The sequence below is a fragment of the Mirounga leonina genome, unplaced genomic scaffold, assembly GCF_011800145.1.
Source record: "Mirounga leonina isolate KUSES-001 unplaced genomic scaffold, KU_Mleo_1.0 Mir_200, whole genome shotgun sequence".
Lineage (NCBI taxonomy): Eukaryota > Metazoa > Chordata > Mammalia > Carnivora > Phocidae > Mirounga > Mirounga leonina.
This window is the reverse complement of record NW_023270503.1, coordinates 4,577,806-4,605,326: the sequence shown is the minus strand read 5'-3', so window position 1 is coordinate 4,605,326 and position 27,521 is coordinate 4,577,806. Positions and strand designations below refer to the sequence as shown.

Sequence of the window (27,521 nt, the reverse complement as noted above, 5' to 3'; positions counted from 1 at the left end):
AAGCCCCCCCTCCCCCGGCCCTTTTGCGCTGTGAGCTCAGGACCGGCTTTGTAGGACGGAGGGCGGAGGTTCCCTCCCGGCGCTGGGGGAAGGGGATGAGGAGGGCCACTCTTACCTCCATCAGCCCCCCCGACGTGTCCAAGTCGTACACGATCGTCTTGGTCTCCATTTTCTCCCACATTCATCCACCTCCCGGGCTGGGCGCTCTCTGCTCCGGCCCCCCCAACCCCGGGGGGAGGGGGGAAGCGGGGGGAGGGGGCGCTCCTGACCCCGGCCCCCCTTCTTTTTTCCCAACACGGGTCCCGACTTCCTCGCCCTGGCTCCCCCCCACCCCCCGGCCCCCAGTCCCCGGGACGGCAGCGTCCTCCCCACGGGCCGTGAGGGGGGAGCGGCCCCTCAGCCCCGGCCCGGCGGCTGGCTGCACGGTGGGTCCCGGCTCCGGGGGTCAGGCCTCGGCGGGGCCTAGTCCCACAGGCTAAAGCCGGCGCTGGCGACCGCTGGTCCGGCCGGGAAGGCTGGCGGGCGCTGCCATCCCGGGGTTGGGGGGACCGGAGGAGGGGTGAGAGGTTAGGTGAGGTTGTGGTACGTGAGGTGACTGCGGGGAGGGTGATGGGGGGTGGTCCCCGGGCTCCGCCTCTCGCCGCCGCCGCCGTCTGCGTCCCGGCTGCCGCGCACTTGGCGCAAACTTACCGCGAGCGCCCGCAAAGCCACCCGCGCAGGCGCCCCGGGATCGCCGCTCGTCGCGCGCAACCGCAGTGACAGCCGGCGGCCAGGCTCCCGCGCAGCCGCAGTCAGGGGGTACCCCCCAGCGCGCAGCCGCGCTGGCATTCGTCTGGAGTGCCGAAGCCCCGCCTTTCTGCCTTGCGCCAGCGTACTAAGATAAGAGGGCGGGACCTGAGGTCTCGCGCAGGCGCCTGGGAGAGTTTCTAAGGGTCACAGCGCAGCCGCAGGAACATGGGGGCTCTTCATCCATTGGTGTTTGTGTATAGACCAAGAATACTCTGTTCCTGCGCAGGCGTGTTGAGAATGCTCCCCTCCCGCCCCACAACACAGCCGCCTTCCGCGCAAGCGTATTGTCACCTGCAGGCCCTAACAAGAATGCTTCTACTTTCGCCATTTTGGTAATGGGATATAGGCTACCACGTCCTTGGAATCCTCAGGCAAGAACAGGAAGGAGCAAGGTGTGGTGTTGGCTGGAGCTGGTAGGCTGTCGGTGACAGCAGTACTCCTAGGGATATTGTACTGGATCGTTTGGTTCCCAGCGTCAGGTGTGGCTGAACTAGGCGCCATATTGGTAAAGAGAAAAAAGCCATCGCGACGGAAAACTATTCTTTTGGTATCGGGTTGGATGGCTACTGTTCACACTACCCTCCCTCTCCTGACAGTTAATTTTAGCCTCAGCATCCCTGCCTTGCGTAATGATGACACCATGGAGAGTTTCGCTAGCCCATTACTACCCTCTCTTGATCACTGTCCCTGAGAACTGCTCCAGAGGAAGCCAACAGCGAAGAGTTAGTAACGCTGACAACGCCCAGCTACCTGCCTATAGCGGACTTCAACTCCCAGTTTGCAATGCGCAAGAGGTCCAAAGGGCGAACGAGAGCGCATTGTACCCTGGGAGCAAGAATCGCGAGGGATCTGGTGGGTTGTGGGAGCTGTAGTTCCGTGTGCATGCTATGCATTGTGTGGTGGGATGGACTCGGGGTTGAGAGAGTTGCCCGCCAGGAAGGGATGCTTTTGATAGCTGCAGTGCTGTATGCTGGGATTTGTAGTCTGAAGGCCTCACCTCGAATTTTGGGCTTCCCCCACGGCACCCGCCCCTGCCCTTGTTATCGCTTTCAGAGATGGCCAGTTATCTCTTGCCTGACTGTAGGTGAAGAGGTGGAGATGGGAATAACATCACTGTGCCTGCCACTAGGCATTTAATTGGCATTCTTGCCAGGTACTTGTGTCCTGCTCACCTGTGATCGTTAAGCTGTAGTTAGCATTTGCAGAAGGATAAAACCGCAAAGGGGTTAAAGGCCATCTGTGTTAATCTCGTCATTTCCAGATGCATAGAGAGGAGCGGTGACTTGCCTAGTTCACATAGTGAATTTATGGCAGACCTATGGATGAAACAGATTTGATTCCCAGGCCAGGACACTTTCCACTACACCACGTTAACTGTCTATGAGGAGTTGTTGCTGCTTCTTCTGGGATAGTAAGGAGGATGAGTTAAATAGGGTGGGGATGTCAGTGTGGTCTTAGGTTTCTGTTTTTCTGACTTTTCTGATGATCCTCTTGGTGCCTAGGAAGAATGATAAGGTCATGGGCCTTAACTGTCGTGTGGTGTGTGTGTGTGTGTGTGTGTGTAGGTGTCATGTCGATTGGCCGCTCTCTGCCCTCTACCAGCCTCAGCAAACAAGAAATCCTAGTGGTCATGGACCAGAGAGGTGGCCTTCGGAGAGAGTAGGGCTGAGCTAGTTGAACGAAAGTGGCCAGACCTCATCTCTTCTGAGGTTTTATTTCCTGCCACAGGCCCTCAGAAGTTGGAACCACATGTGCCCTCTTTCACTGACTTCTTACTGCTCAGGACCCAGCTGTGCTGCTGTGTCAGCCTGAAAGCATTATGGGGCAGATAAGTAGTCCATTGGCCTATGCCCAATGAGGAAGGCTTTGCTTTGATCAACATCATCATTTGCAGTGGAGAACAGGAACAGGTGGTGGGCTAATGAGGGAAATAATACTTGGCTCTGTTGACAAGTGCCAGGGGAACGAATCACTCTACACACCTTCCTCTTAGAACTTGGAGGGGAAGGTCAGCCACCTTGGAGAGCTCCAGTCCTGGTTATTCAGGAGGGGGTTGAGGAGAGCTAGCAGGTGGGATACAGATGTCTTCTGAAGTGACCTCTTGTGGCTAATATCGGCACTGCACTCTACATGGACTGGAGCTTTTCCAGCCTTCAAAGTGGCCTGTGGTAGAGCCAGGAGGTGGGCAGCCATGAGTGATCAGGAGCTCTCTGTTGGAAGACTGTGGAAGTAGAACGTGCTGGCGGCTGCCATTATTTCCTTCAGGGATTTTGGCTTCTGGCTTCTGAGTGTCCATAACTCCATTGCCTGCCTCATGCTCTTACTCTGGAGAGCAGCCACGCAGAGCGCACCTCTAAGCACAGATGTGCATGCTGGGGGCCGAAGCTGAGCTAACACTTTCATCTCAGAAGGTGCCTGGGAGCCGTAGGGAAGGGGCATCGAGGCTGCAAGTGACCAAACATGGCAAACTTAAGTAGATCCTTTCCAGCCAACTTCTGGAGCCCCTGGATAGGGCTTTTGCTGAAATAGGAGCCAGGTCCCGACCCTAAGCTGTGTTGCCCTTCCTCCTGATAGTCTGGATATTCCCTGAGGCCAGGATGGACTAGGGCCTCATATTTAGGGGTTCAGTCTCTGATTTTTATTCCAGTTTCCTAAACCTTGCCAGCTGGGGAAGAAGGGGAAGGAGAGAGGCATCAGGCTTCCTGGGCCTTGTCAACAATACAGTGGCATTGAGGAGGGGCTTGGGAGTGTGCCAGCCTGTAGTACTGGACCTAGCAAAAAAAAAGAAAGGAAGCATTGGGGTAGCTGAGCAGTTGGGTTCCTGGGCTTCCACACCCCTGTGGGCCAGACACAGGGGCCTCTTGCTTCACCTACCATCTGTTGCACTGACCTTGTTGGGACAGTAGTCCCTGAGGCACCTGCGTGTAACTTGTTTTGGATGAAATGTGGGAGTGATCAATCGGTGGGTCCAGCATGCCTTCTGGTCTTGAAGTCCACATCCCATTTATTTCCCACCTCCCTTCCCTCCAATAAAGCACCATCTACCTGACCATTGCTTGTTTTTTTTTTTTCTCCAAAAACACTGTTTTAATAAGGAAACAACAGAAATAGAAGATTGTTCTCTGGCTGGAGCCCAGACCCCATATAATACATTACATGTACAAAGTGGCCTGTAGCCAACCCCTGGGTCTCTCTCTGGGTCTCTAACCCCCTGTTCCATGCCAAATTCCTGGGCCCTTGGACCTCTGCTCCTCTCCAGAATATGCCTGCCCACTCCCCTTATCCCAAGACCCAGTGGCCAGGAAGGGAGACTGCTGGGTGGCTGGGGTTGGGGAAGGGACTAGTGGGAAAGAAGATGTTTGTAAAGCCGGATCAACATCAGGGGAAGGTCTCCCTCTCCCTGGCATATAGGGCTGCATGGGCAGAGTGGGGTGTCCTGCTTTGGTGTGGAGCATGAGTGCCTAGGGAAGCCCAACCTGAGCTTGGGATAGCGTCCCTAAACCCCTTAGGGTCCCTTAGAATTATTGCCTCCAGGAAGCAGAACTGTCCATTCCTGGGGCCTTAGAGAAGGACGAGAAACCTCTCCGAGGGGCTGATGTCATCGTGCCAGGACTACCCAGAGGTCACTGTCAACAGCAGTTTTGGCCACTGGTGATGGCCCCGTGAGGAGCATCCTGGTGCAGTTTCCACCACCATCAAGTTCACCCTGCTGCAGGGTGCCACATACCAGGCTGGATGGTGGTCAGCCTGGAGAGAGGTGCTCTTCCTCTGCTTTTGAATTCCAGGCTAGAGGTCCAGGGCATGAAGGAAGGTCAGGAGAATGCTGGTTCTTGATGCACGTGCTCCAGCTGTGCTCTGCCCAGAGGAAGATGCCCCCTGACTTGAACCCAAGGAAGGGCCCTATGTGGGCAGTGGTACCGAGAAAATAGGCCCTGGTGGGCATTGCAGGTGGGGAAGGGCACAAGTTCTTGAGGGATTGGTGGCATCCCTTCCCAGATGGTATGTACAGGAGGTGTGGGACAGCAGGAAACTGGAAACTCTGCTGCTGGGCTGTGATGCTGGGCTGAGCTGGCTTCTCCAAGCTGTCCCCACCTAGATGGAGACTTCATATTCTTTCGTCTCCTGCAAAGTAAAGAGACTGCTGGGAGTTGGAAACTTGTATAAGGTTTGCCAGCCCATAATCCACTTTCCCAAGGAAAAGGGAAAGAGTGAGAGGGCTTGGAGGGACCCTCAGGAGTATCTGCTCAAGGGAGCCTAGAATTAGGTGCTGGATAGGGTGCAAAGAATGGCATGGGTACTTACTCCAGTCTCGTAAGTTGGATTGTCAAATGCTGATTCCACAGTAATGCGGTCATAGGGGCGGGGTCGTGTCCGGGGCAGCCGCAGGGGGCTTTTCCCCTGGAGCCTGTGGGACAGAGAAGCCTGTGAGTTGAAAGTGCTGGGCAGGAGTGAGTCGGGTATGCAGGGCAGGAAGGGAAACCGGACTCACCTAGAGAAGTAGAGGTACACACCTCCCACCAAGAGTGCCATCACCACCAGTGGCAAGAAAATGGCGGCTGCAATGTGGGCGGCATCCAGGGTGCTGGAGGCAGCAGGTGCCTTGGCAACTGAAAACACAGTGGGTAGGATTGGGGCAGAAGTCCCTGTGGCCCAGAGCCCATATCTGTCCTCACCTCTGCCCAGGAGAATCCAGGTACCAGCTCCCTCTAGCTAGCTGGGGGCAGGGAAAGGAACTTATGCTTTGCTGGTCCCGGACCTCTCTCTTTCTCTGCCCTCCCTTCTTGGGGAACCCATGGCCTGGGAGCTGTGAGAGCCAGGGGCAGGGAGACTATTTCCCTGGCCCTCAAAGGGGGGCTCACCATCCAGGCTGCGGCCGCTGTAGAACCCATCCAGAGAGGCTGGAACAAGAGGGGAGGGCCAAGGGCAGAGGTGAGACCAATGGGCCAAACCACTAAGGCAGGGAGTAGACTGATCATGGGAAGGATTTGTCCAAGGGGAGCCCCCGCCAGCTTTTGTCTTGGTGTCACCAGGTCAGAAGGATCTGGCAGAGACTGGAGAGACTAAGGGTAACATGAAGTGGGTGTGGGCAGGGGGTTCAACACTTGGCATCTTTGCTAGATGCTCTGCTAGAGCAGCCCTGTGGGACAGGCGGGAGTTTTGGCTTTTTATTTTTTATTTTTTTAAGATTTATTTATTTGAGAGAGAAAGAGCATAGCAGGAGGGGCAGAGGGAGAGGGAGAGAGAATTGTAAGCAGACTTCACGCTGAGCTCAGAGCCCGACATGGGGCCTGATCCCACAACCCTAAGATCACAACCCAAGCCAAAACCAAGAGTCACTCAACCGACGGTGCCACCCAGGCGCCCCAGGGCAGACAGGAGTTTTGAGGGTAGCAGAACACTCACCAGCCCTACAGATGGGTGGGGGGTCACTCCAATGTGAAGGGTGTCCGGGCACACACTTGATGCTGGCTTGGCCCTTCAGCACATAGCCTGGGGCACATGAGAAGTGGACAGTAGCCCCTGCTGGGTGAAGCCGCTTCTCTGGACTGTGGGCACCATTCTCTGGGGCGCTGAGGCCGTGGCATGGCTTGAGCTGTTGCACTGCAAAGTCGGCAGAGCCCAGTGAGGGCGCCAGGTCCTTAGCCTCCAGAGGTGGCATCTTTTGTCTCCTCTCAGAGGCTTCCCCTTCTACCCATCCGGCACTTACAGAGACACTTGGGGGCCCGGTCGCTCCACTTGGGGCTGCTGGCTTGACGGTCATGGCAGGTGAGGATGGCACTACCAGTCAGTACAAAACCCTGGTCGCAGATATACTGCACGGTGGCCCCCACGGGAAATTTGGGGCTAGATATGAGGCGTCGGCTGTGCTCCACATCCCCAGGGTCATGGCAGGAAGTCACTATGGGAAAGTAGCCCAGGTAGAACTCAACAAAAGCCAGTCCACCCTGGCTTTGTTCCAAGCCAGCCAATATCTTCCTGACACGTGGCTCTGCTGCCTATTATCTGTCCTTGCCATTTGGCTGGTGGCATCCCTCATTTGTCCCCTTCCTATCCATGAGAATCAACAAACACTGGCCATCTCCCAGGGAGGGAATATTTGAAGTGCTTGGTGGATAACCCTTTGAAAAGGTATCATCCCATCTCATAGGTGAGGAAACCGAGGCTACGAGAGATAGAGGAAGTTCAAGGGCACTAGCTGGTAACAGCTGAAGTCTGGTTCAGAATCGAGGAGAGAGGCTCGTATCTTGCATTGAGGAGGGGAACATGGGGAACAGGTAGACTCACCTCTCTGGCAGGAAGGCAGGTCCTCACTCCAGGTTAGGTCCCACTGGCACATGAGGACACTGGATCCTACCACCTGGTAGCCAGGATAGCACTGGTAAGTGACGACCGTGCCATGTACCAGCTCAGGCTGAGATGGGCTCTTCCAGCCATTGGGGATCTCAGGCAGCTCCGGACATGTGTCATTGCGGGGCACCTCTGGGGGGCACAGGGGCAGCAAGACGGAGGCCCTCAGCCAGCACTGAAGCGACTGTACTAGCCTTCCTCAGCCTGGACAGGCCCAGCAACGCATTCCTTCCTGCTCAAGGGCCCCTCCTTGCCTGTCCCTGACATCATTCTGTCTCTGAGTTTCCTGGGTTATCATTTCGGCTTTGGCTTTACTTTCAAAAGCGTGTTGGCCGGTTCCCCAGTCCTGAGAGAGAGGGCCGGGTAGGGTGGGCAAATTGTCACTTTCGTTCAAGATGGTCAGAAGATAGAAACAAACCCCTTTCCTTAGTTTCTTATTTTTGTGACGAAGGTCTTCCCGTTGCCTACCCAAATCTCTCTTGCTGCAACGGAAGGCTCCCTTTCACTGGGCCCTCAGGGAAGATGGAGAAATAAACTGGCTTCTTTCAGGGGAGAGGATACCTGGAGCTTTCCCAGCTTTCCCTTGCTGGATCAGAGCACTCAGGCTCATTGCCCTGGCCTGTCTGACTCGCCATGCTTTGGGATCCGTATTCGGGCATCCCCTTCCCCGAAGCAGTAGGGCAAGGCAGGGGCAACAAGCTCACCAAAGAAGTGGATGACAAAGCCCTGTTGGTAGCCCAGCACCGAAGCCCCAGGGTCTGACTGGAACTGTATGGTGACGTCGGCCATGGAGGTAAAGAGCTTGAAGTGGCCACGGGGCCCCGAGTACTGGCCCAGGACCCGGGCCGTCAGGTCATCCCCATCATAGAAGGTAAGCACATCACCAGGGCCTATGCGCAGCCTGCGGAGGAGGACTGTCAGGGAGGGCGGGCCTGGGGACTCCAGGCAGGGCTGGGCCAGACATGGCCCCAGAGCTCAGGAGCCGGCTTGGCCTTGCCCAGCGGGCACTCACACTCGGACGTCCAGCAGGACGCGCTTGTCCTCTTCCACGTGCACGCCCCAGATGCAGTCCTGCCCGCGGCTGTAAGGCTCCGGCCAGTTGGGGGAGAGCACCACACCAGCGGAGTCTGTGATCTCCCCACTGCACACAGCTGGAAGGCAGGGGAGGCCCGGGAGGTGCGTCCCCTCCACATCCCCCCTCCCAGTGCTATGTCCTGGGGCTGCCACCTGCCCACAGGAATGCTGACCCATGGCCGGGAGCCCCCACCTCCTCTGGCAGGGGGTGAAGCTTGAATCTCACACATCACATGGCCCCTGTGCCCCAGGCTCTGCCGCTGGCTCTGGTCCCCCACCCTGCACCCTGCTCCCCAGGGGGGGCCCATCCACAGGTACCTACTGACCTCGGCAGGCTGGCTCTGTCTCATTCCACTGGGGGTCGTGGGGGTCAATGCACTCGATGATGATAGAGCCCTGCTCCAAGGTGTAGCCAGGGTCGCAGCTGAACTCCACGGTGGTGCCCACGGGGTAGGAGGGGGCGCTGCTGCTGAAGTTGCCGTATTTGACAAAGGGCTCATAGCAGTGGCCCTGCTGGAAGGCTGCAAACCAGGGGGCCCAGCCCAGCTTAGCCTCAGCCAGGCCAAACGGGACAGACGTCCTTCTGCCTCCCGCCCCAAGGCCTGTATCTTCCTGACTACAAATGCATGTCCTAGGCTTGCAGCGGGGATAGGATGCCCAGAGCACCATACCCTATCATGCTTGGGAGGCAGGCTTGATCACCATTGTATTCCCAGCACCTAGTTTTGTGCTTCATACACACAGGGCACTCAATAAATGGTTTTTTTGAGTGAATGAATGAATGAATGAATGAATGCATGCATGAGTGGTTCTAGAATGTTTCTTGCTGCAATTTTCCTTCTCTAAGAGTTGGGGCCTGTTTTGCTCTTCAAATTCTAGAGGATTCATTTTCTTGGACTAGAGAGCCTGGGTCCAGGCAGGGGTCTCCTGCAAACATGGGGTAGGAATCCCCAAGGCCTGAAGGGGAGGGGTAGGGAGGGGGCCTAAGTGTTAGGTGAGCAGGGGCTAAGTTGGAAGGAGCCATGAAGGAGTGGAGGTGGGCGGGTGAGAGGAGAGGCCCTAGGCTTGAGCCCTCCACCCCCACGAGGCGCCAGCAGGCTCACCCTCATAGCGCAGGGCCATGCCCGCCGCTGCCCCACTGCTATCCGTGCTGAGCTCCACGAAGAAGTGTCGGCCGGAGCTGAGCAGCCCCTCGATGGGCAGGTACTCCACCTCGTAGGAGTCATACACTGGAGGGGCCTCCACGTTGTCTCCGTTGCGGATGATGAGCCTGGACCAGGAAAGCAGCAGAGGTGCGGCTGGTCTCACTGCCCTGGCTGGGGTGCGGCCCCCGGGCTCGGGTTCCATCTGCAGCAGGGGCACTAGCCGGCCGGGCCCTCCCGTCCCCCCAGGGCTCCCCTCACCGGTCATCATCCTCCGCCAGGGAAACCTTCTCGAAGTGCAAGTGCAGCCGCTGGCCTTCCGGGGCCTCAAGCAGCCAGTGGCAGGTGAGATTGTGGCTGTAGTTGCCTGGGAAGCCCGGGGAGATGAGGCGGCCCGTGGTGGCGTTGCGGGTCACTCCACCGCAGGCGGCTGTGAGACAGGGCCAGAACTGTGGGCTGGATTCTGGACCCTAGATCCACTGGATGCTGGACGGCCTACCAAGCCTGCCCACCCACCCCAGCTCTTGTGCCCTCTGCGCCTCCATGGTCCTGGAGGTCAATCCTTGGCCCCTGGGATCCTGCAGCCCCAGACAGCCCAGTTTCCAGAAACCTAACCTTTCACACCCCTGGGATTATTCACGTGCAACTCCTTTGACTGCGGTAGATCTGACCAAGTGGCCCTGGGTAAGTCACTTACTTTCCCTCTTGGCTGACTCCTCTGGGACGCTTTCCCCGACTGCCTCCAGGCAGCCCCTTACAGCCCCTTACTCAGGGGCTCCAACCTTCTGGGTGTATCTGCTGCTTCTACCTCCTGCCACTTTCCTAAAACTAGTTATTGTTTGGATATGTCCCTTCACTAGGACCCCCCTGGGGCGGAGGCCAGGTCTTTTCAGGCCAGGCACAGAGTTGGTATTCAGTGTTCGTTGAATAAAATGAATGAGTGGATGGAAAACAGAGGGCAGGACTAGCTCTGGCCTGACAAACATCTGGCGTACCCACCATCCACCTCCAAATCTTATGGCCTCAGCAGACATTGCTAGCCAGGACCTGGCCTCGCTTACTTACACCATCGTTTCTGGGCTGACCCCTCTGGCCTGGGACTTTCCTCTTTCCAAGGGGAGGCTGAGTAGCCCACCCAGCCCCATCGCTGAAGACTTCTGGGTTACTTGGCCACCAGGTCCTGGCAGTTGAGCGGGGCCAGAGAAGGGGTTTCAAAGGCAAGAGGAGTCCAAGCAGCACTTTCCTCTCCTGGACACACAGTTCTGGACTCTGCCTGCTTTCAGAGACTGGGCTGCCCTGGCCAGAACACAGCACCCTTGTCTCGAGATGTTCAAGAGGGCAGAATATTTTAACCTAATAAGGCTCCTGGGGAGGGGCTTGTGGTGAGTTTCTTCTCCACTTCTCTGCAGAGAGGACAAGACCCACCTTTCTGCTTGGTCTCAGAACGGAACTGCCCCATGAATGTGATCATGCCTACCCTTCACTTAAATTTGTCTGCGGTTCCCTGTTACCCCTAGGTCATCCAAGCTCAAGGTGGCCTTCAAGCCCTTTGTGAAGCCGGCTTTCTCCTGACTCGGCTTCAGCCCCATCCCGCATGTGCTCATCAGGCACGCCTTGTCATGGCCTCACTCCGGCCTGCTTTGTGCATTCCACACCTTTGCATGTGCTGTCCCAAGAATCCACTCCACTTCCCTGAGCTAACGTTCTTGTCGTCCTTCCATGCTCTCTCCCTGGGAAGCTTTCTTTGCTTCCGTCCTCCTTTTGGGGCAGCTCTCCCTCCCTTGGATCCTGACCATGCCCTGAATTCACCCCCTCACAGCACGGTCTGCACAGAACTTGCTGCACGCTGGTTTCCCCACTTGCCAGAGAGCTCCCAGAGGTCAGAGACCACATCTGGCTTATTCACCTCTGCTTGTGCCTAGCACCCAGGAAGAGTTTATAAAACGACATAAGGTTCAAGAGCCCGAGCTATTAAAAGAAAGAAAGAAAGAAAGAAAGGAAAGAAAGAAAGAAAGAAAGGAAAGAAAGAAAGAAAGAAAGAAAGAAAGAAAGAAAGAAAGAAAGAAAGAAAGAAAGAAAAGAAAGAAAGAAAGAAAGAAAAGAAAGATGTCCAGGCTGCCTTTCGCACTGCAGATTAAATACTTCATCTTCTTTCTGCCAAGAAGCCCTTCCCCCTGGTAGCAATCTCAGACTTCCTGATCGTCCAGGCCCAGAACCTGGGAGGAAGTCTCCTTCCACTTGTCCCCCTTCACTCATCAGTGTCTCTGGGACCTCTTCCCTCGTCTCTATTCCCAAAGTCACTGTCAAGTTCAGAGTCTCTTGCCTGCCTGGCCTCCTGGCCTCCAGACACCACCTGGCTGGCTCCCCTGAGGAATAGTTCTGAGCTCCTCCCCAGCTGTTTTCTGAGTCCCTAAACACAGCCTCACCTTGTTGCCTCTGTGTTAACTGCCTGCACTCTTCCCTCCATTAAAATGTCAAACCTTCAATGTCAGTTCCCCCAGGAAGTCTCCTAAAGACCCAACTAAGAATGGTTGCTTCCTCCCTGCCTAAGTCACTTTATGTCTCTTCATTGGTGCTTTTTACTTCCTGCTCTGGAAATTGGTGATCCATGTGCTTCCTTCTTCCCCCATTTCCCGGAATTGTGGGCTCTTTGAGGGCACGGTCCCTGTTTAATTCAGCTCTATATACCGTGGTGCCTCGATACAGGAAAAGCTCAATATGCGGGGCTGGATCAATGCTACGGAGGTATGTGACCATTTTCTGGTTTCCTTATGGAGAGCGAATGAAGGTTCCAGACAGCAACCGAGAGCAAGGATAAGCCCCCCACCCCTTACTCCTCTGTTTAGCACTGAGTCCCCTGGAACCACTTACCAATACAGACAGGCTCCTGGAAATCCCAGAAGGGCTGGGTGGCATTGAGACAGGTGAGAAGCCTGGCACCCTTCAGCTGGTAGCCAGTGACACAGCGGAAGTGGGCGCTGCCTCCTGGGTGGAGGCTGGTGACAGTCACAGCTCCAAAAGCAGGACGCCGGGGAAAGTGGCAGCTCAGGAGGTAGGCTACAGAGAGAGAATGTGTGTGTGTGTGTGTGTGTGTGTATTGGGGGCTGAGTCATAGCCAGGGCATAGCCAGGGCTGAGTCATAACCAGGGGGCTGAGTCCTGCCACAGCCTGCCTGGAGGTGTCACTCAGGACTGGAGGAAGCATCGGGAATTCCAGGAAAGACTCTGATGCCCTCCCCAGAAGAGGCCAGCAATATTTCCAGCAGCCTGGGCTGGTGAGTGGAGCAAGCGCAGAGCTGGAAGTTAGGAGGCTTGGGTTCTGATCCAAGCTTTCTGACGCTTTTGGCAAGTTTTTCAGCCTTTCTGTGTCCCAGTTTCTCATTTGTTAAATGAGGTTCAAAATGCCAGGCTACCTATGGGGTTATTAAGAGAATAAAGGGGATAGTATTTTATTCAGCTTGGTATCTCTGGAATGCAGCTGAGAGCACATCTTTAAGGAAGGTTTATTGAATGACTTAGAGATGTGAAAGCACTTGAAACAATGACAAGTCTATCCTGATGTAAAGTATTGATACTATTTTTCCTATAGGGGATGGCTATGAATTACAGCCAGAATGACTGAAGTCAGACAGTAAAAGCTTTCCCAGTATTCACTGGCAAGGACTGTGGACTCCTTTTAAAAACAGGATGGGGCGAGGGTGGGGAGGTAGGACACGCCTTCTTTGGAAGTTGAGGGAAGGACAAGTTGCCTTGGGAAGCTTCATAACTTTTGGAATTGTCATAACAAGTATGACCGAATGGTGGCGGCAAATCCCACAAAACAACCTGGAAAGGCCCAGCCCGGAGCCAAGCCCGGGTGATAGCTAAAAATGGGGGTCAGGGATTGGGTCCCAGAGGGGGAAAGAAGGCCGGAGGGGTCAAGGAGAGAGGCAGAGTGAAGGCTTGGGCTACAGAGTCTGAAAACCCGTGAGGGTCGTAAGAGGGATGGGGATTGTCTGGACTGAGGATCTTGGGATGGAGGGGCCCACCCTTATTGATGGCACCAGGTGGGTGGGAAGAGAGGTCTAAGCAGGTCCAGAGGTCCTTGGCTAGCCTCTGTGTGATTCATGTGAATAGAAAAAGAGGCCGCCTCTGGGAAGAACAGGATCCAGAAATGAGTTTCATGATTTTCACCCATCCTGGCTATCATCACTGGGCTTGTGAAAGGGGAGAGGATGATTCTTACGCTTCCCTCTCTCATGGCCAGTGAGTGGTTACTTGTGATTGGCAGGCACAACAGGGCAGCGCTTAGGGGATAGGTTCTGGGGTCTGACTGACTGGGTTTGAAGAACACAAGCTCCCCTACTTGCTGTGCCACCTTGGGCAAGTTACCTAACTTCTCTGTGCCTCTGTTTCCTTGTTTACCCACTCATTTCGAGTACTGCATCCAGTGTTGTTACATGAGAGGTTAACTGAGAGGACATATGTGTAATTCCTGGCACAGAACAAGTACCAAATGTCCCAGCCTGCTGTTATTGTTCGTAATCTCGATTGATAAAAGCACCTCACATCTGCAGGCACCTTCCAGCTTCTAAAATGCCTTCACACTCTTACTTGAGGTCTACAACATGCTTGGGAGGAAGGAAGGCAAGGTATGGGTTATTAACTCATTTCCCAATAAGGAAAACTGAGGTTCAGAGAGACTGGGGGACTTGCCCTGATCCCACAGCCAGTAAGTGGTAGAGAGGGCGCTTGAAGATCCTGGCTCTAGAGCCCATTGCTTTCCATCTCCTGTCTCCCACCTGCTTCCCCTGGTGAAGTAGAAACCAGGGTTCAGGAGTCAGAGGAACCCATGAGTTCTAGACAAGGCTGCCCTGGGTGGTTGGTGAGGGTGGCCCCTCACAGTGACCTGGGGAGAGACCCCCGGCCAGAACGGGATAGGGAAAAGAGTGTGGGGGGCACCCCAACCAGAGTGCAGGGAGGGGGGTGACACCCAGACAGGTCAAGGTCATGAGCCAGATGTCCTTATATTTTTCCTGTGGTTCTTATCACAACTCTGGGAAGGAAGGTCCCCCATTTCACGATTAGGAAACTGGGCTGGGATGAGGTGAGAGCAGGAGGTTGGGGGCAGATGAGGAAGCCCCCAGACTCCATAGTGGCCACTTCCCAGGAGGAGCGTCCTCCTGTTGCCATGACTACCGTTCCCAGGGAGCATGTATGACTGCAATCTGTTGAGCTATTTTCTCCCCAGTGTCTGTTTCTGGGGCCAAGTCCAGTGCCAGGAATGCTCAGGAGGGAGGAGGGGCATGCCTGGCAGGGCCCTCTGCCTCCTCACACTGCCTGAGGCTGTGGGAGGGGAGTTGGAGCCCGTTCTGCAGATGAGGCCCTTGTGGGGGCCCATCTTTGTGATCTCCAACATTATCTTGGATAGCTCCGGCAGTGATGTGGGTACTAGTCCCCTCGCCCCCTCTTCTGGCACCCTTTTTCTCCAGCCCGGGGAGACACGCGTGTGAGCACATGCTCCTCCTGTTCCCATCTCTGGGATCAGGGCTAATTACAGCCTATAATTAGGGGAATTACACTCATTAAGGAAAGAGCTGATCATTGACAAAAACTGGGCCGAGGAGGGAGGGCTTCTGGGAGCTGAGCAGAAGGCAGGGCTGGGCCAGCTCTCCCAGCCCCTCCTTGGGGTCTGCACCCCTCGCTGGGCCTCCAGCTCACTGCCTTTCAGTGAGGTCCAGGGTTTTGTGCAAAGGAATCTGCGGCAAGAGAGAAGGTTACCGTGCTGTGAAATTATGCCCGCTGCTAGGGAGACTTGATGAGCCATTAGGGAGGCTGGCCGGGCCGCCTAGATGCTCACCCTTGTCTCAGCCGGCCCCCTGCCTCTGCCGAGCCCCTGGCCAGCCCCTGCCCACCGCCAGGCTCCCTGCTGCCACGCCAGACTGCGCTCCCAGTTTCGGTGGAGAGGCTTGGGATGGGCAAGTGCTTCTTAGGTGGGTTCCAAACATCCCCATCTCCAGCGCCTGTCCTCCTCCCCGGGCTATGGACCAAGCAGGGCTGCAGGATCGGTCCCGACAATGCAGGGCAATGCCATAATTGTTCACACTGATTATTTCCCCATTAGCACTCCCCAGTCTGAACTGGTTGCCCTGTCAAGAAGACTTTGCCTGGGGGAAAGGGGCCAGGAGAGATGCTGATGGAAGAGGGGCAGAGGCAAACCCCCTTTCCTCCCTTTCCCATCCTGCCATCTCTTTAATGCTTGTTTCTGGTTCCTTCACGGAACACGCTAAGTTCACGGAATGTGCTGTATTAAGCACTTCACATGAACCCTTTTGTTTAATCTTCCTCATGACTTTATGGAGTAGGCATATTGGTCACGTGGTACAGCAGAGGAAAAGGAGGGTTAGAGAGGTCCAATGACCTGTCCAAGGTCAACAGCCAAAGGGAAGGAGATTAAGACACAGATCTGCCCATCTCCTGAGCCTGTGATTTTCCCATTGTATCTTGCCACTCCCCTATTTCCAGAGGTGTTCTGAGCTGACTGGCGCATGAGCCTGGCCTAGGGTGGGTGAGGCAGTTCAGGAAGGCCAGATTGGTTGCTAAGGATCTCCAGATGGTCGCTATCAAGCCCCTTTCACCTTGACCCCCTTCCATTTTGAAGAGAGGGCTTCTATTGTTATTGCCCATTTCAGTGTCTGCACCCCTAGAGATTCTGAATTCCTTGAGGTCAAGGACTTGGAGGATTCATCCTGATATTGCCAGTGCCCAGCACAGCGTAGCAGAGAGCAGATACCCAGGAAGAGTTTACTGAATGAGTGAATGAGTAAGTGGCAATGGGCACCTCAGGGCTAGCTGGTTCTGTGTCAGGCCCCCTTCACAAACAGTTCTCTGTAGGGTGGTAGGTGGAGGAGGGAAGGTTCTGGAGGTGTCAGATGTGCAATAATCACCTTTAGTTGTACCGAGTGTCACTGGGCGCCTGTGCCTGCCCCCCTGACTCCCCACCCCCACACCTATAATAGCACCAGAGATCCCCAGGAGGGCACCCAGTCTGGGCTGGTTCTTCCCCCAGCTGCCCAGGCCTACCTTGGTAGTGGAAATGGAAGGTGCCAGGCCCAGCAGGTGGTGGGAGGCTCTGGAACCTCAGTGCCGCTTGGTGGGTGGGGCTACGGATGACTTGGCCCCTTAGTAAGAAAGACTGGTTGGCCAGGGGCAGCGGGTCAGGCCCCCCCAGGCCCTCCACAGTCACCGTCTCCCCCTCTCGGAGGCTGATGTTCTGGACCTGCCATGGGATAGACAGTGCAAAGTGGAGCAGTCAGGCTTCCTCCTGCTGACTGAGCCCTGCCGCCCACAGACTCCCTGGGGCCCCAGGCATGGCCCATCCTCAGGGCCGCTTGGCCACTGGAGCCCCCAGGCCCTGAGCTGGGCACTTGAGCACAGGAAGAGCTCATTTCACCTTCCAAGTAACCCTGCGAGAGGGGATCTGAAGTTCATATCCAAGGTCACATAGAGATTATTAGCAGAACTGAAATTTGCAAGCATGTCTTTCTGTCTCCAAAGCTTTTCAGTGACACCAGGACACCAGCTGCGTCCTGTCCCTTCACTTCTCTGGGCTCAGTTTTCTCATCTGTAAAGTGGGCATGGAGCAGGTGTGTTGAACTAGAGGGTGTCCAAGGGCCTGGCCAGCCATGTGAGGTCTTTTAAGCATCAGAGCCACGTGCCCAGCTTCCCCTGGACGCCCGCTATTGGATGCCTCACAGGCACCCCACCCCCAGCCCGCCTCATAGTGAGCCACTCTCCCAGCCCCCCTCCACCAGCAGCTTCCCTCTCCATCCACCTGCACGCCCAAGTTCGAAACTGGCATCTTGCCTCTTCCCTTCCACCCCACGGCCAATCAGTCATTCAGCCCGGTCTCCTGGACCCAGATCTTTTTACTACTCTTCATCCCCCCTGCCACTTCCCAGCTCCTCACTACTATTGCTCACCTGGAGTGCGGCGGCCTCCCTACCTCCAGGGCTTCACCCACTCCTCCCTCCTCATAAATACTTTCTGAACTGCACCCAGCTAATAGCCCCGACCTGTGGTCGACCATCCGAACATAGTGAAATCCTTTGGTGGTGCTCCACTGAGCCCTCAAAGCCCCCACTATCTGGTCCAAATGCCTTGCTCTGGCCCTCAAGGCCCTGCCCGCCTTGGCCTCTGCAGACTGCTCAGCCAGCCTCACTTGCCCACACTGCAGTCAGAGGCTACACTTTACCTCCAGGCCTCTGGGCATTTGCATATGCAGGAAAAGCCCTCTCCTCCTGCCCTCCTGGTGAAGCTGGTCATTCTTTCAGATCCCAGGACCACCACCCTTAGCCTCCCAAGCCAGGCCAGTCAGTTCTTTTGCCTTAAGCCCTCCCCACCTGTCCTCTCTGTTCTTCTCCATTAAAGCCCAGGGAGGCATTTGGGGTCACAACGCCCTCTTCAGTGGCCAACCGCAATAAAGATGTGTGGAGAGAGTGAATGCGTGGACCCCTGGAAGTACATTCTTCACCAGATTCCTGTGAGCTGAGGAGCACAGAGGATGGATGCTGAGCCCAGGCGGGTTAGAGGAGACAGCCGCGCTCTGGGCCCCTGAGACCCTGCGTGCTGACAACAGATGTGCCCCAGGGACTTCTCTGCCCGAGAGAAAAGACCCAGTGCGTCTTTGAGGCCCAAGAGAAGGCTCAAGGCAGGGTGCTAGGGCAGAAGTGTTGGCCCTCCGTGAGGAGACTCCCTTATAGGGCACATTCGGGTGGCGGCTGCCGGACCATCTGCTGGGGACATTCCTCAGGGAATTCCTGCCGCAGGCAGAGGCTGGATGAGGTCCCTTCAAACTTGGAGATTCTACGATTCTAGAGTTGGGCAAACAAGACTCACACACGTGGAATCTGTAATTATCGAGAGATGCCAGGCAGCATATAATTCTGCCTTAAGTGGCACTGAATGCATGCAGCAGGAATCCTGGGGCGGGGCAGGAGCGGCTCAGGGAGAGTCCGAGAGGGCCTTAGGGGGGCTGGACCGGGAGCAGGAGGAGGAGGGAGGGAGGACATCCCCACAGGGAAGTGACTAAGGAGGCAAAAGCAGAGAAGCAGAGATGAACTTAGCATTTTTCCTAGTTGCCGTAAGTATCCTTTGACCTATAGCTTCCAGCCTGTGACCCCACTGCTCTGCCATCTGCAGGGACAACACAGCAATAACAATCAGCATTCATGGAGCACCTACAGCCGTCAAGCCCTGTTCTGTTTACAGGCATTACTTCCTCCCCGCCACACTTCTGTAAGGTGTGTGGTAAAATCCCCATGAGTAAACCGAGGCTCAGAGAGGCTAAGGAACTGGCAAAAGGTCACCAAGGTGTTAAGTAGCAGAATCTTGCCTTGCTGGAGGCAAAGGCAACTCCTTCCCTCCCAGCCTGCTGCAGCTGTCACCTGCAGACAGACATCCAGACATCTGGATGTTTATTCCCAGACCCCAGGCCCACCAGCTTTAGCAGTGGGGGTTCGGTCAGACCGGGCTTTTCCCAAGAGGTTGAGATTTATTCCAACCCTCCCCCCCCCGCCCAAGAGGCCTTTAAGGCTGGGAAAAGTGGGAGCTGAGGCTTATGGCCCCCTCCAGCTAGCCTGGCCTCCAGCACAGCCTGGTGGTGAGGGCTGCCATGAGCGTGGGATGCAGTGGGCCTGGGTGGCCCGGGACTCACATCCAGGAGGTACCCTGTTCTCAGCTAGAGGCTGTCTGTGCAGCTCTAGTCCCCTGGGTTTCAAGCACCCACTTGCCGGCCTGCCGCAGTGGCTGCAATGTAATTTGTCACTTGTTTGAGGGCCAGGCCTGACAGGGGCCAGACAGGGCTGAGTGTTGGACAAGGAGGGTGATGAAGTCTTGATGCAATTTGCAGGCATCCGAAGAGCTTGGGAGACTGAAATGTCAGCTCTGCTCACAAGGGCTGTCTTCCCACACCCCTAGCCTATGACTAGGGGTGGGGGAGCTGGGGGCCAGGTAGGGGGAAGCTAGAGCAGAGGGAGGTGAGGACAATTCCCACAGGACCCTGGGCTGTCTAGCACTGCCCAGCTTCCAGCCGACCATGAGGTCAATTCAAGGAAGGAAATATAACCACTTTGAGGGGGCCAACTCCTTCCTGAATGGGAGGTGGGGAGGAGTTAGGTTGCCCTCTGCCAGCCCCCTAGACCATCAGACTCGACTGGCCCGTCTGTCCCCATCAAAGCCGCCAGTCGGGTCTCCAGAACAGGCCCTAATGGTGTGACTCATAGGTGGGATGGTGCCATAATCCCCCGAGTAAAATCCTGCACAGGCAGGAGAGCTCAAGAATGACTCCAGTGTGGGGGCACCTGGGTGGCTCAGTCGTTAAGCGTCTGCCTTCGGCTCAGGTCATGATCCCAGGGTCCTGGGATCGAGCCCTGCATCGGGCTCCCTGCTCTGCGGGAAGCCTGCTTCTCCCTCTCCCAGTCCCCCTGTTTGTGTTCCCTCTCTCACTGTGTCTTTCTCTGTCAAATAAATAAATAAAATCTTAAAAAAAAAAAAAAAGAATGACTCCAGTGTGTGAGCCTCACCCCCAGAAGATGGCGACTGGGCCTCTGTCAGAGGACACACATGGGTGTTGGTGACCAGGAGAGCGCAGGGGAGCAGGGCCTGTGAGCAGCTCCCTCAAACACATGGCATGGCACACGTGGGCCCTCAGTCCCACGCTCTCCCCCACATACGTGCACCTCCTCACACGTGCTCCCTCATTCACATGCTCTACAAAATCCACGTGCTCCCCCACACCCACGTGCTCCCCAACTCCCCACGTGCTCCCTCACACCAATGTGCTCCCCCACCTCCATGTGCTCCCCCTCACCCATGTGCTTCCCCCACTCCCCACAGCAGTAGAATCACAACTTTTCCCATGAGACTATGGTTTTCAAAGCTCTTTCACACCCATTATCCTTTCAGATCTCACAGAACTTCAGTAAGGGAGGCAAAGCAGATTGTATTTACTTCGGCTCTATAGATAAGGGAACATTGCCATCAGAAAAGTTGAGAGTTCCTCTCTGTGTCACATAGTGCATCCAAAGCAAAGCCAGGATTCTGGACCAGGACCCCCAATTCCTGGCCTAGTGCTTTATCTTCATGCATAGCATCCCAGGCCCTGCCCCCAGACTGGAGGAATTCCAGGTGGGCATCTTACAGGAGCAGGCAGGGCTGAGCTGAGGTAAGGGATTGGGGTAGAGCCCCCAACAGTCCCCAAATGCACTGCCTCTTCGGATTCGCCACACCTGGGCGAATCTCCTGGGCCAGGGGAAGAAGAGGGGCTCTTGAGTCCTGGCATCAACTTCCAGCTCCATCACTGACTAGTTGAAAGGGGCTTGGGAAAGTCACATGACCTTCTGAACCCCAGTTTTCATGTGTGGAATGGGATGGTCATACCCACTGGTTAGGGTTGTAAGGTTAAGTTAGATCCCACCTGTAAGGGGCTCAGCACAGCTGAGCAGTCCTCTTCCCCTTTCTTGGGGAGACCTGGGCTCTACCTTGGTAAGACTAATGCTTTTGCCATGGTGATAGCTGGCTGTCGACCCACCTTAGCCCCAGCTCTTTCAGGGCTCTGCCTAGGAGGCACTGTCCCTGGGAGCCACCCTCTCTCTGGGCCAGGTTCTACAGCTGCTAGGAGCAGAAAGCAGGGTCAAGAGCTTGAGGGGCCACGGCCCAGTCTGGCCTATGAAGGAGCTTCCTGAACCCAGGAGAGGAGACACGCTCAGAAGGACTGGCTAGGAGTGCCCTTCTGCATCATCTGGTTCATCTCCTTTGACAGAGAAGGAAGGAGTTCCAGAGAAGGCCAGGGACTTTGCCAGTCACCAAGAGACGGGCTGCAGAGGCAGGGCTGGAAGCCCAGTCCCATAGGACAGCCTCTGTGCCTGTCCACAAGCCCTTATGGGAAAGAGTCTACTTTACGGATAGGGAGAGGGGTCTAAATGCGTGGGGCCAGACCTGCCTGCACCTCTGTAATTCCTCTCAGATGAGCCTTCCAGGAGCCAGAAAAGAGGAGGTTGCCCAGAAATCTCACCCTGTTGACCCACCACCCTATTGGTGTCCCCATCAGGCCTGGTCCTGGTGTTCTGGCTATCAACCTGGCAGCCGGCCTCTGGCGTGGGAGAGCTGTGTTCCAATGGGGACACCTGGGGCACTAGGGTAGGGACTATGGGCAGCTGTGCCTGAGCTCCAGATGGTACAGGGAGCAGCCAAGCCAAGATGGAGACTGGCAGTGGAAAGGCTCTTGGGATGCCAAGTGCAACGAAAGGCACATGCCAGGCCCATTTGAAAGGCCTGGAGCCCTCAGGGGAGACCGGCTGCCTGAAGCAGGGATGGGACCCACATGGGCCAGGGGGCTTGTGCCCACCCATCCTAAAGGGGCTTTTCTAGACCTCTCAAGAGAGCCTAGCCCAGTGCCTGACCCCAGCTGAGACAGGCAAACCTCCTCTGATGACAGAGGACCTGAGTGGGCTTCCTCCCTGTGGGCAGCTCGGACCCTCGGCCTCAGCGCACAAATCACTGCAACAGCCTGGGGGAGGAGGAGGCAGGAGAAGAAGCAGGTTATGAGGGGCTGGAGTCCAAGACACGGAGAGCTGGGGAGTTAGGGGTTCTGGAACCCCTGAACCTGTTCCTCATGAAAAGGGGCCCCAGACCTTAGCCAGAGCTGTGGTCACATCACATGGCAGAGGCTCAGCATGGTGTCAGGGAGGTGATTTGTGGGTTCTTCACATGCTCCTCTCCTCCCATGGTTTCTCCCACCACCCCCCACCCCGGATTCCGTCCCTTCCACCTACCCTGGACCGTCCCTGTGAGTTCGCAGAGGGGAGGCAGGGGCTCACCCACAATGGAGGGAAGCCACAAGCCTTTCCCCAAGTCTGAAAGAGCCAGGTCGGGCACCTTCTCGGCCTTCCAGCCGCCTCACCCGTTCCATCCCCCACTGCCCAGGGCAGACAAGCGCTGCTTTCAGGCCCAGCCTCTGGCAGGAGTGCAATCCGGAAGCCCCTAAGCTCACCTCCCGCTCCTGGGCAACAAAAGTCACCTGTCCCATCCTGCCCTGGTAACCGTCAACGGCCAGTCCGCCTTAGGCACCGCTTCCCGGTCCAGGCGTGTCAGCTGACCTCTCCTTTGTTAGGCCCCAGAGCAGGTATCACGGCCTCCGGAAGGCCCCCTCTGACCCTCCAGGCTGGTGAAGTGCGCCCCATCCTGGCATTCCCACTCCATCCCAACGGCGCTGAGCGTTCTCTGGTCAGTGCTAAGGACTTCCGTCTCCCCCAGGAACTGTGTCCAGCTCCTGGCACAGAGCCTGCCATGTGGTAATTGCTCCATTTATATTTGCAGAGCAAATTCATTCATCAAAAAGCACTAGTTAACGGTTAACTGAGTGACCTCGGGCAGTTCCCTTTCTTTGCTGGCCTCAGTTTTCCCAACTCTCCGTGGGTAGTGGTCCGCAGCATCAGTGATTCAGGTCCCCAAGTGACCTGGGTGGTGTGGCCAGGAGGCCCAGTAGGGGCAGGGGTTGCAGATCTGGCCCCAGAAGGAGATGAACCATAACCCTTGCTTCAGCCCTGGCTGATGCTGTCCCCCCCCGCCCGCCCCCCGGCCCTTCCTGCCGTGGCCTCAGACTCTAATTCAGGCCATCAGGGCCAACGGGAGTCTCCAAGGACATGGTGGTGGGGTAGAGGGGGGTGCTAGCTTCTGCCTGCCACATTTCCAGACAGCAGTCCAGGGCTGTGGCAGGTCTTCATCTCAAGGTTGCCTGGTAACAGCTTTTGCATTCTGATGAAAAAAAAAAAATGTGGCAGCACCAGACAACAGACACAGGGCTTGTAAGAGGGGGGTGGGCATCCAGGGTGGGGCTGGTGCCCGGGGCCAGGGCTGGAGCAGGCAGAGCCAGCATCTTGCCCCACTGCGGCGAGTACCAGGACTGGGCCCAGCCTGGCCTGGTGGGCTTCGGTGGGCTTCGGTGGGAATGGCGGGGGGGCAGGTGCAGCCAGCTCAGGCCTGCAGGGGGGCCCCCAGCCTGGCGTCTGCCCCTTCCCTCCCCCTTCCCCACACCTGCAGCTGGTGCCTTCCACCCGGTGAGCCACAGCCGATACCACCTCTCATTAGGTGATGCTTTTACATTAATTACCTTAATTAAGCAGCACTGAGTGCTAATGGCTCGGGGTGGGGGGGTGGCTGCTCCTAATTACCCTCCCCGTCAGCCCAGAGCAAGGGTCCAAGGCTTGGCAGAACGGGAGCAAACAGTCACAGAAGGAAGGGGACGGCCCCCCCCGTGGTGGGAGAGGGCCCCCCCTCCTCTGGGCCTGGCTCAGAGACCTGGCCTTGACATCCCCGGGACAGGTGTAGCTGGCTCCAGGCCCAGAACCAGGGGCTTTGGGATGGGTGGGGAACAGGCCGAGAGCTGGGAGCAGCCAACACTGCCCTGTTTCCCAGACTCCTCCTCTGCCCCCTTCCCTCTGCTTACCAGTCACCTGCCTGATGGCCTCAGCTAGGCTGAATGTCTGCCCCTACCTCCATTCTGTCTCCAGACTCAGGCTACCGTCACCTCCTTCCTTCTTTCCTCCATCCATTTGTGCATTCATTCAGCCAGTCCACGGAGACCCCATTCTGGGCCCTGTGCTCCAGGGTACCCCTCAAGGAGCTCACAGTCTAGCTGGGGATGTGGCTGGCTATTAACAAACTCGTAGGATGGGGCATCAGGAAAGAAGTCACAGAAGGGATAGTGGGATGACTCTTCTGGGCAGAGGGACCAGCACATAGAGTTGGGGCTTGTGGGGAAAGTGGGCTTGGCCCATCCAGTTAGCTGCAAGCTGCTCAATGCAAAGTGGGGGGTAGGGGGTGGGGGGCAGATTATGAGGGAGGGAGTGGCTAGACACAGGCCAGAGGGACTGGCCTTGGTTCAGAGGCCTCTGGGGAGGTATGGAGGGGAGGACTGATTTCATATGGGAAAGATGACTGCAGTGGAGGGGCGCCTGGCTGGCTCAGTCTGTAGAACATGTGGCTCTTGATCTCGGGTCATGAGTTCAAGTCCCACGTTGGGTGTAAGAGCTTACTTAAATAAAATAAAATAAAATAAAATAAAAATAATAATAAAAAAAAGGGACTAAGGTGGAGGCAGAGGACAGTGGGGGCAAGCAAGACTCAGAGAAGAGAGAGAGAGAAGGGCCAAGTTGGCCTCACCATGCACAGCACGGTGGTGGCCCTGCACCCTGTTTCTGAAGGGTTAAGGTGTCTGTCTCTGAGGTCAGGAGTGGTGTGGCAAGTGTGTTTGGGGGAGCAAAAGGGAAGAATTGGCTTTGAGGCACGTGGAGGGGGAAGAGGCTGTGGGACATCCATGAGGACCTGCGGGCTCAGGGTTGAGGATTAAGAGAGAGTCTTAATCCCAAGGGAGGGATGAGATGGCCCAGGGAGGCAGGGGGCAGGAGGCTGGGGCTGGGGGTCTGACTCGCCCATCAGATGGCTCTCTCTGGTGAAGCACCATGTCTGTCTTCCTCAACTCTGCAGCACAGGAGCCAGCAGGGCCTGGCCCAGAGAAGCTGCTCAGGGAGTATTTGCTGAAGGAATGAGTGAGTGAATAATTCAGTCAATGAGGCCCCTGGCTCTTTCAGGCCCAACCACGAAGTCCTGCATTCTTGCTCCCCAGCCACGTAAATTCAGACACTCACCCACTCCCCTGCTCATCCAAGAGTAGGGCCCTCCTCAAGCTCTCCTGAGCTCCTGATCAAGCCCCTGGGAACAGTAGCTCTTCACTCCCTGGTATGTAGGGCAGAAGCTGGCCAAGTGTTAGGCCCAGCCCTGGCTCTGGGCCAACTGATGCCCCTGAGCATCCCCACCTCTCCCAGTAGCCAGCACTTTCTGGAAAAATAACACACTAGCTCCAGCTTTGTCCCCATGGGAACCAGGTCTCTTACCTTGATTTCTACACCATAGCCAGGGTAGACGGTAATGTAGTAGAAACAGTCCAGGCCGGCATCTGTAGGTGAGCTGGGGGCCGTGGGGGAGTCCAGAGAGCCCTCCGGGCCTGAGAAATTCCAGCTACAAGGGCCTGGGAGGCAGGAGGAAATACAAGGCTAAGCCCAGCTCTGGTGATGTTGGTTCAACTAAGGCTGACCAGTGTGTGTGTGTGTGTGTGTGTGTGGTGAAGCCCAGCTCTTGGGGTGTCTATTTCCCTGTTGAAAGAAGGGGACCACCTTTTCCTGAGCACCTACTAGGTGCATTCTTATCTCAGTTGTCACAATGGCTCAATGAGGTGGGTCTTACCACCATTTTACAGATGAGGCTCGGAGAGGTTCAGCGAAACTCCTAGGGTCTGTTGTCGTTGCTTCCAATCGGGATTTGAACCCAGGCCATCCAGCTCCCACCCACCTGCCTCCTGCAGGCTGGCCCTTGGTGCCAAAGGGCAAGGCAGGCTGGCACAGTGACAGGGCAGAGGACTATAGGGCCCCGCGCGTCCCCCATCCCCCATTTCCAGATCTGCAAGCCAGCAGGGAGCTGACCTGGTGGCTGGACGGTGGTGATGGTGGTAGTGATGTTGGTGGTGGTGGTCTCCTCATCGTCCCCTGATGTTGTAGAGGTCATGACGGCTCCCTCCGTCCCGAGCCCCAGGGTCTGGGACCTGACCTCTGGAGCCCATGGCCTGCCCATATCTCCAGGACCCTCTTGGGTCGGAGTCCATGCTCTGCTAGGGGGTGTGGTACTGGGCCTTTCCCCGGGGCCTGGGCTGGGCACAGGAGGTAGGGGGGCTGTGATGCGAAGCACAGGGGGCTCTGACTCCAGGCTCCAAGGTCTTTCTCTGGCCTGGGGCTGAGTGGGTGCTGCAGCCATGGCTGGAGTGGGGCTGGTGAAGACAGGACGGCTGTCCTGGTTGGCCAGGCGGGGAAGGGGACTCGGGGTGAACGGTGTTGGTGGGTCAGGCTGGAAGGGCAGGGCTGGCCTCATCCCCTCCTCGCCGCCCTCCAGCCCTTCTTGTAAGAATTCCTCGAGTAGTGGGTGGTGGTTGAGCAGCTTCAGGGTAGGGGCTGTGGTGACGAAGTGGACGCCCCGTTCTGGCTGCTCTGGTGTGGGGGCCACTGTCAGCTCCCCATCCATCTCCTCGATGCCCGGGGCCTGCCCTTCCCTCGTGGGTGGGGCCTCTGAGGAGAGTCCTGAAATAATAACGACTGATCAGAGGTTCTCTCACTGCCCCACAGTGAACAGCATCACGCCCCGTCCAGATCGTAAGGAGAAGATCCACCTCTCTGTTGACAGAGAGGCTTGGGGAACGTGCTCACTGTTGAGAATCAGGAGCTGTAGAATTCGAGAGCTGGAAATGAGATGATATCACCTATTTCCAGGATGTCACATGAGATATCCTCTCTCCTCCAACAACAGGGGTGGACACTACTAATTTACCTTTCCACGATTTCCTGCTCTTCTCACATTCGACCTCAGAATCGTTCACAACACAACACTCCAGGCAGCCATGTTTGATACCTCAGACCGAAATAAGAGATAAATATTTGCCATTCCCAATCAGGGCCTTATTTGATAGATGAGGAAACAGGCCAAAGAAAGGAAGTGGCTTTAATCAGTGAGTTGAAGACCTGAGGTAAAACCCTTAGCAAGAAGGCCATCCCCCAGCGACTTTTCTGCCTGAGATTATAGGTCATTCTGCTGGTCATTAGTCTCAGGAAATGCTTCATATATTGGGGGTTTTGTTTTATTTTTTCATTTTTTTTCCTTAATTTTATTTATTTATTTGAGAGAGAGTGGGAGCATAAGTGGGGTTAGGGGCTGAGGGAGAGTCCAGATGTGGGATCATGACCTGAGCCAAAGGCAGATGCTTAACTGCCTGAGCCACCCAGGCGCCCTGGGGTTTTATTTTAGATTCCCTCATGGGTACATGACATCTCTGTTAGGGTTCCATTATGTCCTATTTCTCTCACTTCTCAGAAAATCGTTTCTTTTATCTTTTTTTTTTTTAATCCTTTTTTAGAACAGTGATGTGAATAGAGGGGGAAGAGCCAAGCTCTAGAGTAAAGCATATATGGCTTCGAATCCCAAATCCATTCCACTTCCGGGCTGTGTGACCTCAAGCAAATAACTTAAACTCTCTGAAACTTAGTCTACTCATCTGTAAAATGGAGTTTCTTTTTTAGGGTTAATTGAG

At 56.0% G+C, this 27,521-nt stretch overlaps 2 protein-coding genes across 3 annotated transcripts in view; both read right to left on the bottom strand.

Moving 5' to 3' along the window:
- Positions 1-722, bottom strand: part of PHF12 (PHD finger protein 12) — a 41,024-nt gene extending 40,302 nt beyond the window's left edge. The window contains exon 1 of the mRNA XM_035027685.1: positions 116-722. Within this exon, the coding sequence (XP_034883576.1) occupies positions 116-181 (66 nt within the window). The 5' untranslated portion in view covers positions 182-722. The remainder of the gene's footprint in view (positions 1-115) is intronic.
- Positions 723-4,472: 3,750 nt separating this feature from the next.
- SEZ6 (seizure related 6 homolog) lies at positions 4,473-26,212 on the bottom strand. Of its 2 annotated transcripts, none has more exons than XM_035027342.1 (16): positions 25,870-26,212; positions 25,285-25,418; positions 16,415-16,610; positions 12,225-12,410; positions 9,615-9,783; positions 9,315-9,481; positions 8,538-8,732; positions 8,150-8,288; positions 7,842-8,038; positions 7,075-7,269; positions 6,497-6,688; positions 6,193-6,390; positions 5,649-5,687; positions 5,279-5,396; positions 5,092-5,194; positions 4,473-4,927 (listed from the first exon to the last, which is right to left on the bottom strand). In XM_035027342.1, the coding sequence occupies exons 1-16, from the start codon at positions 26,195-26,197 to the stop codon at positions 4,895-4,897; spliced, it is 2,589 nt and encodes an 862-aa protein (XP_034883233.1). In that variant the 5' UTR covers positions 26,198-26,212; the 3' UTR covers positions 4,473-4,894. The 2 variants fall into 2 exon arrangements, with proteins under 2 accessions (XP_034883233.1, XP_034883232.1); XM_035027341.1 differs by having other exon boundaries at positions 4,473-4,911.
- Between the last annotated feature and the right edge of the window lie 1,309 nt (positions 26,213-27,521).

Bases quoted from the DNA above. Each gene is read 5' to 3' on its own strand.
- SEZ6 (XM_035027342.1), bottom strand. From the start codon at position 26,197: ATGGCTGCAGCACCCACTCAGCCCCAGGCCAGAGAAAGACCTTGGAGC. The intron at 9,482-9,614 runs GTGAGGGGAGCC...TTCCTGGTCCAG, and splicing joins CTGGCGGAGGATGATGACCG to GCTCATCATCCGCAACGGAG. The intron at 5,397-5,648 runs GTGAGCCCCCCT...CTGTGTTTTCAG, and splicing joins CAGCGGCCGCAGCCTGGATG to TTGCCAAGGCACCTGCTGCC.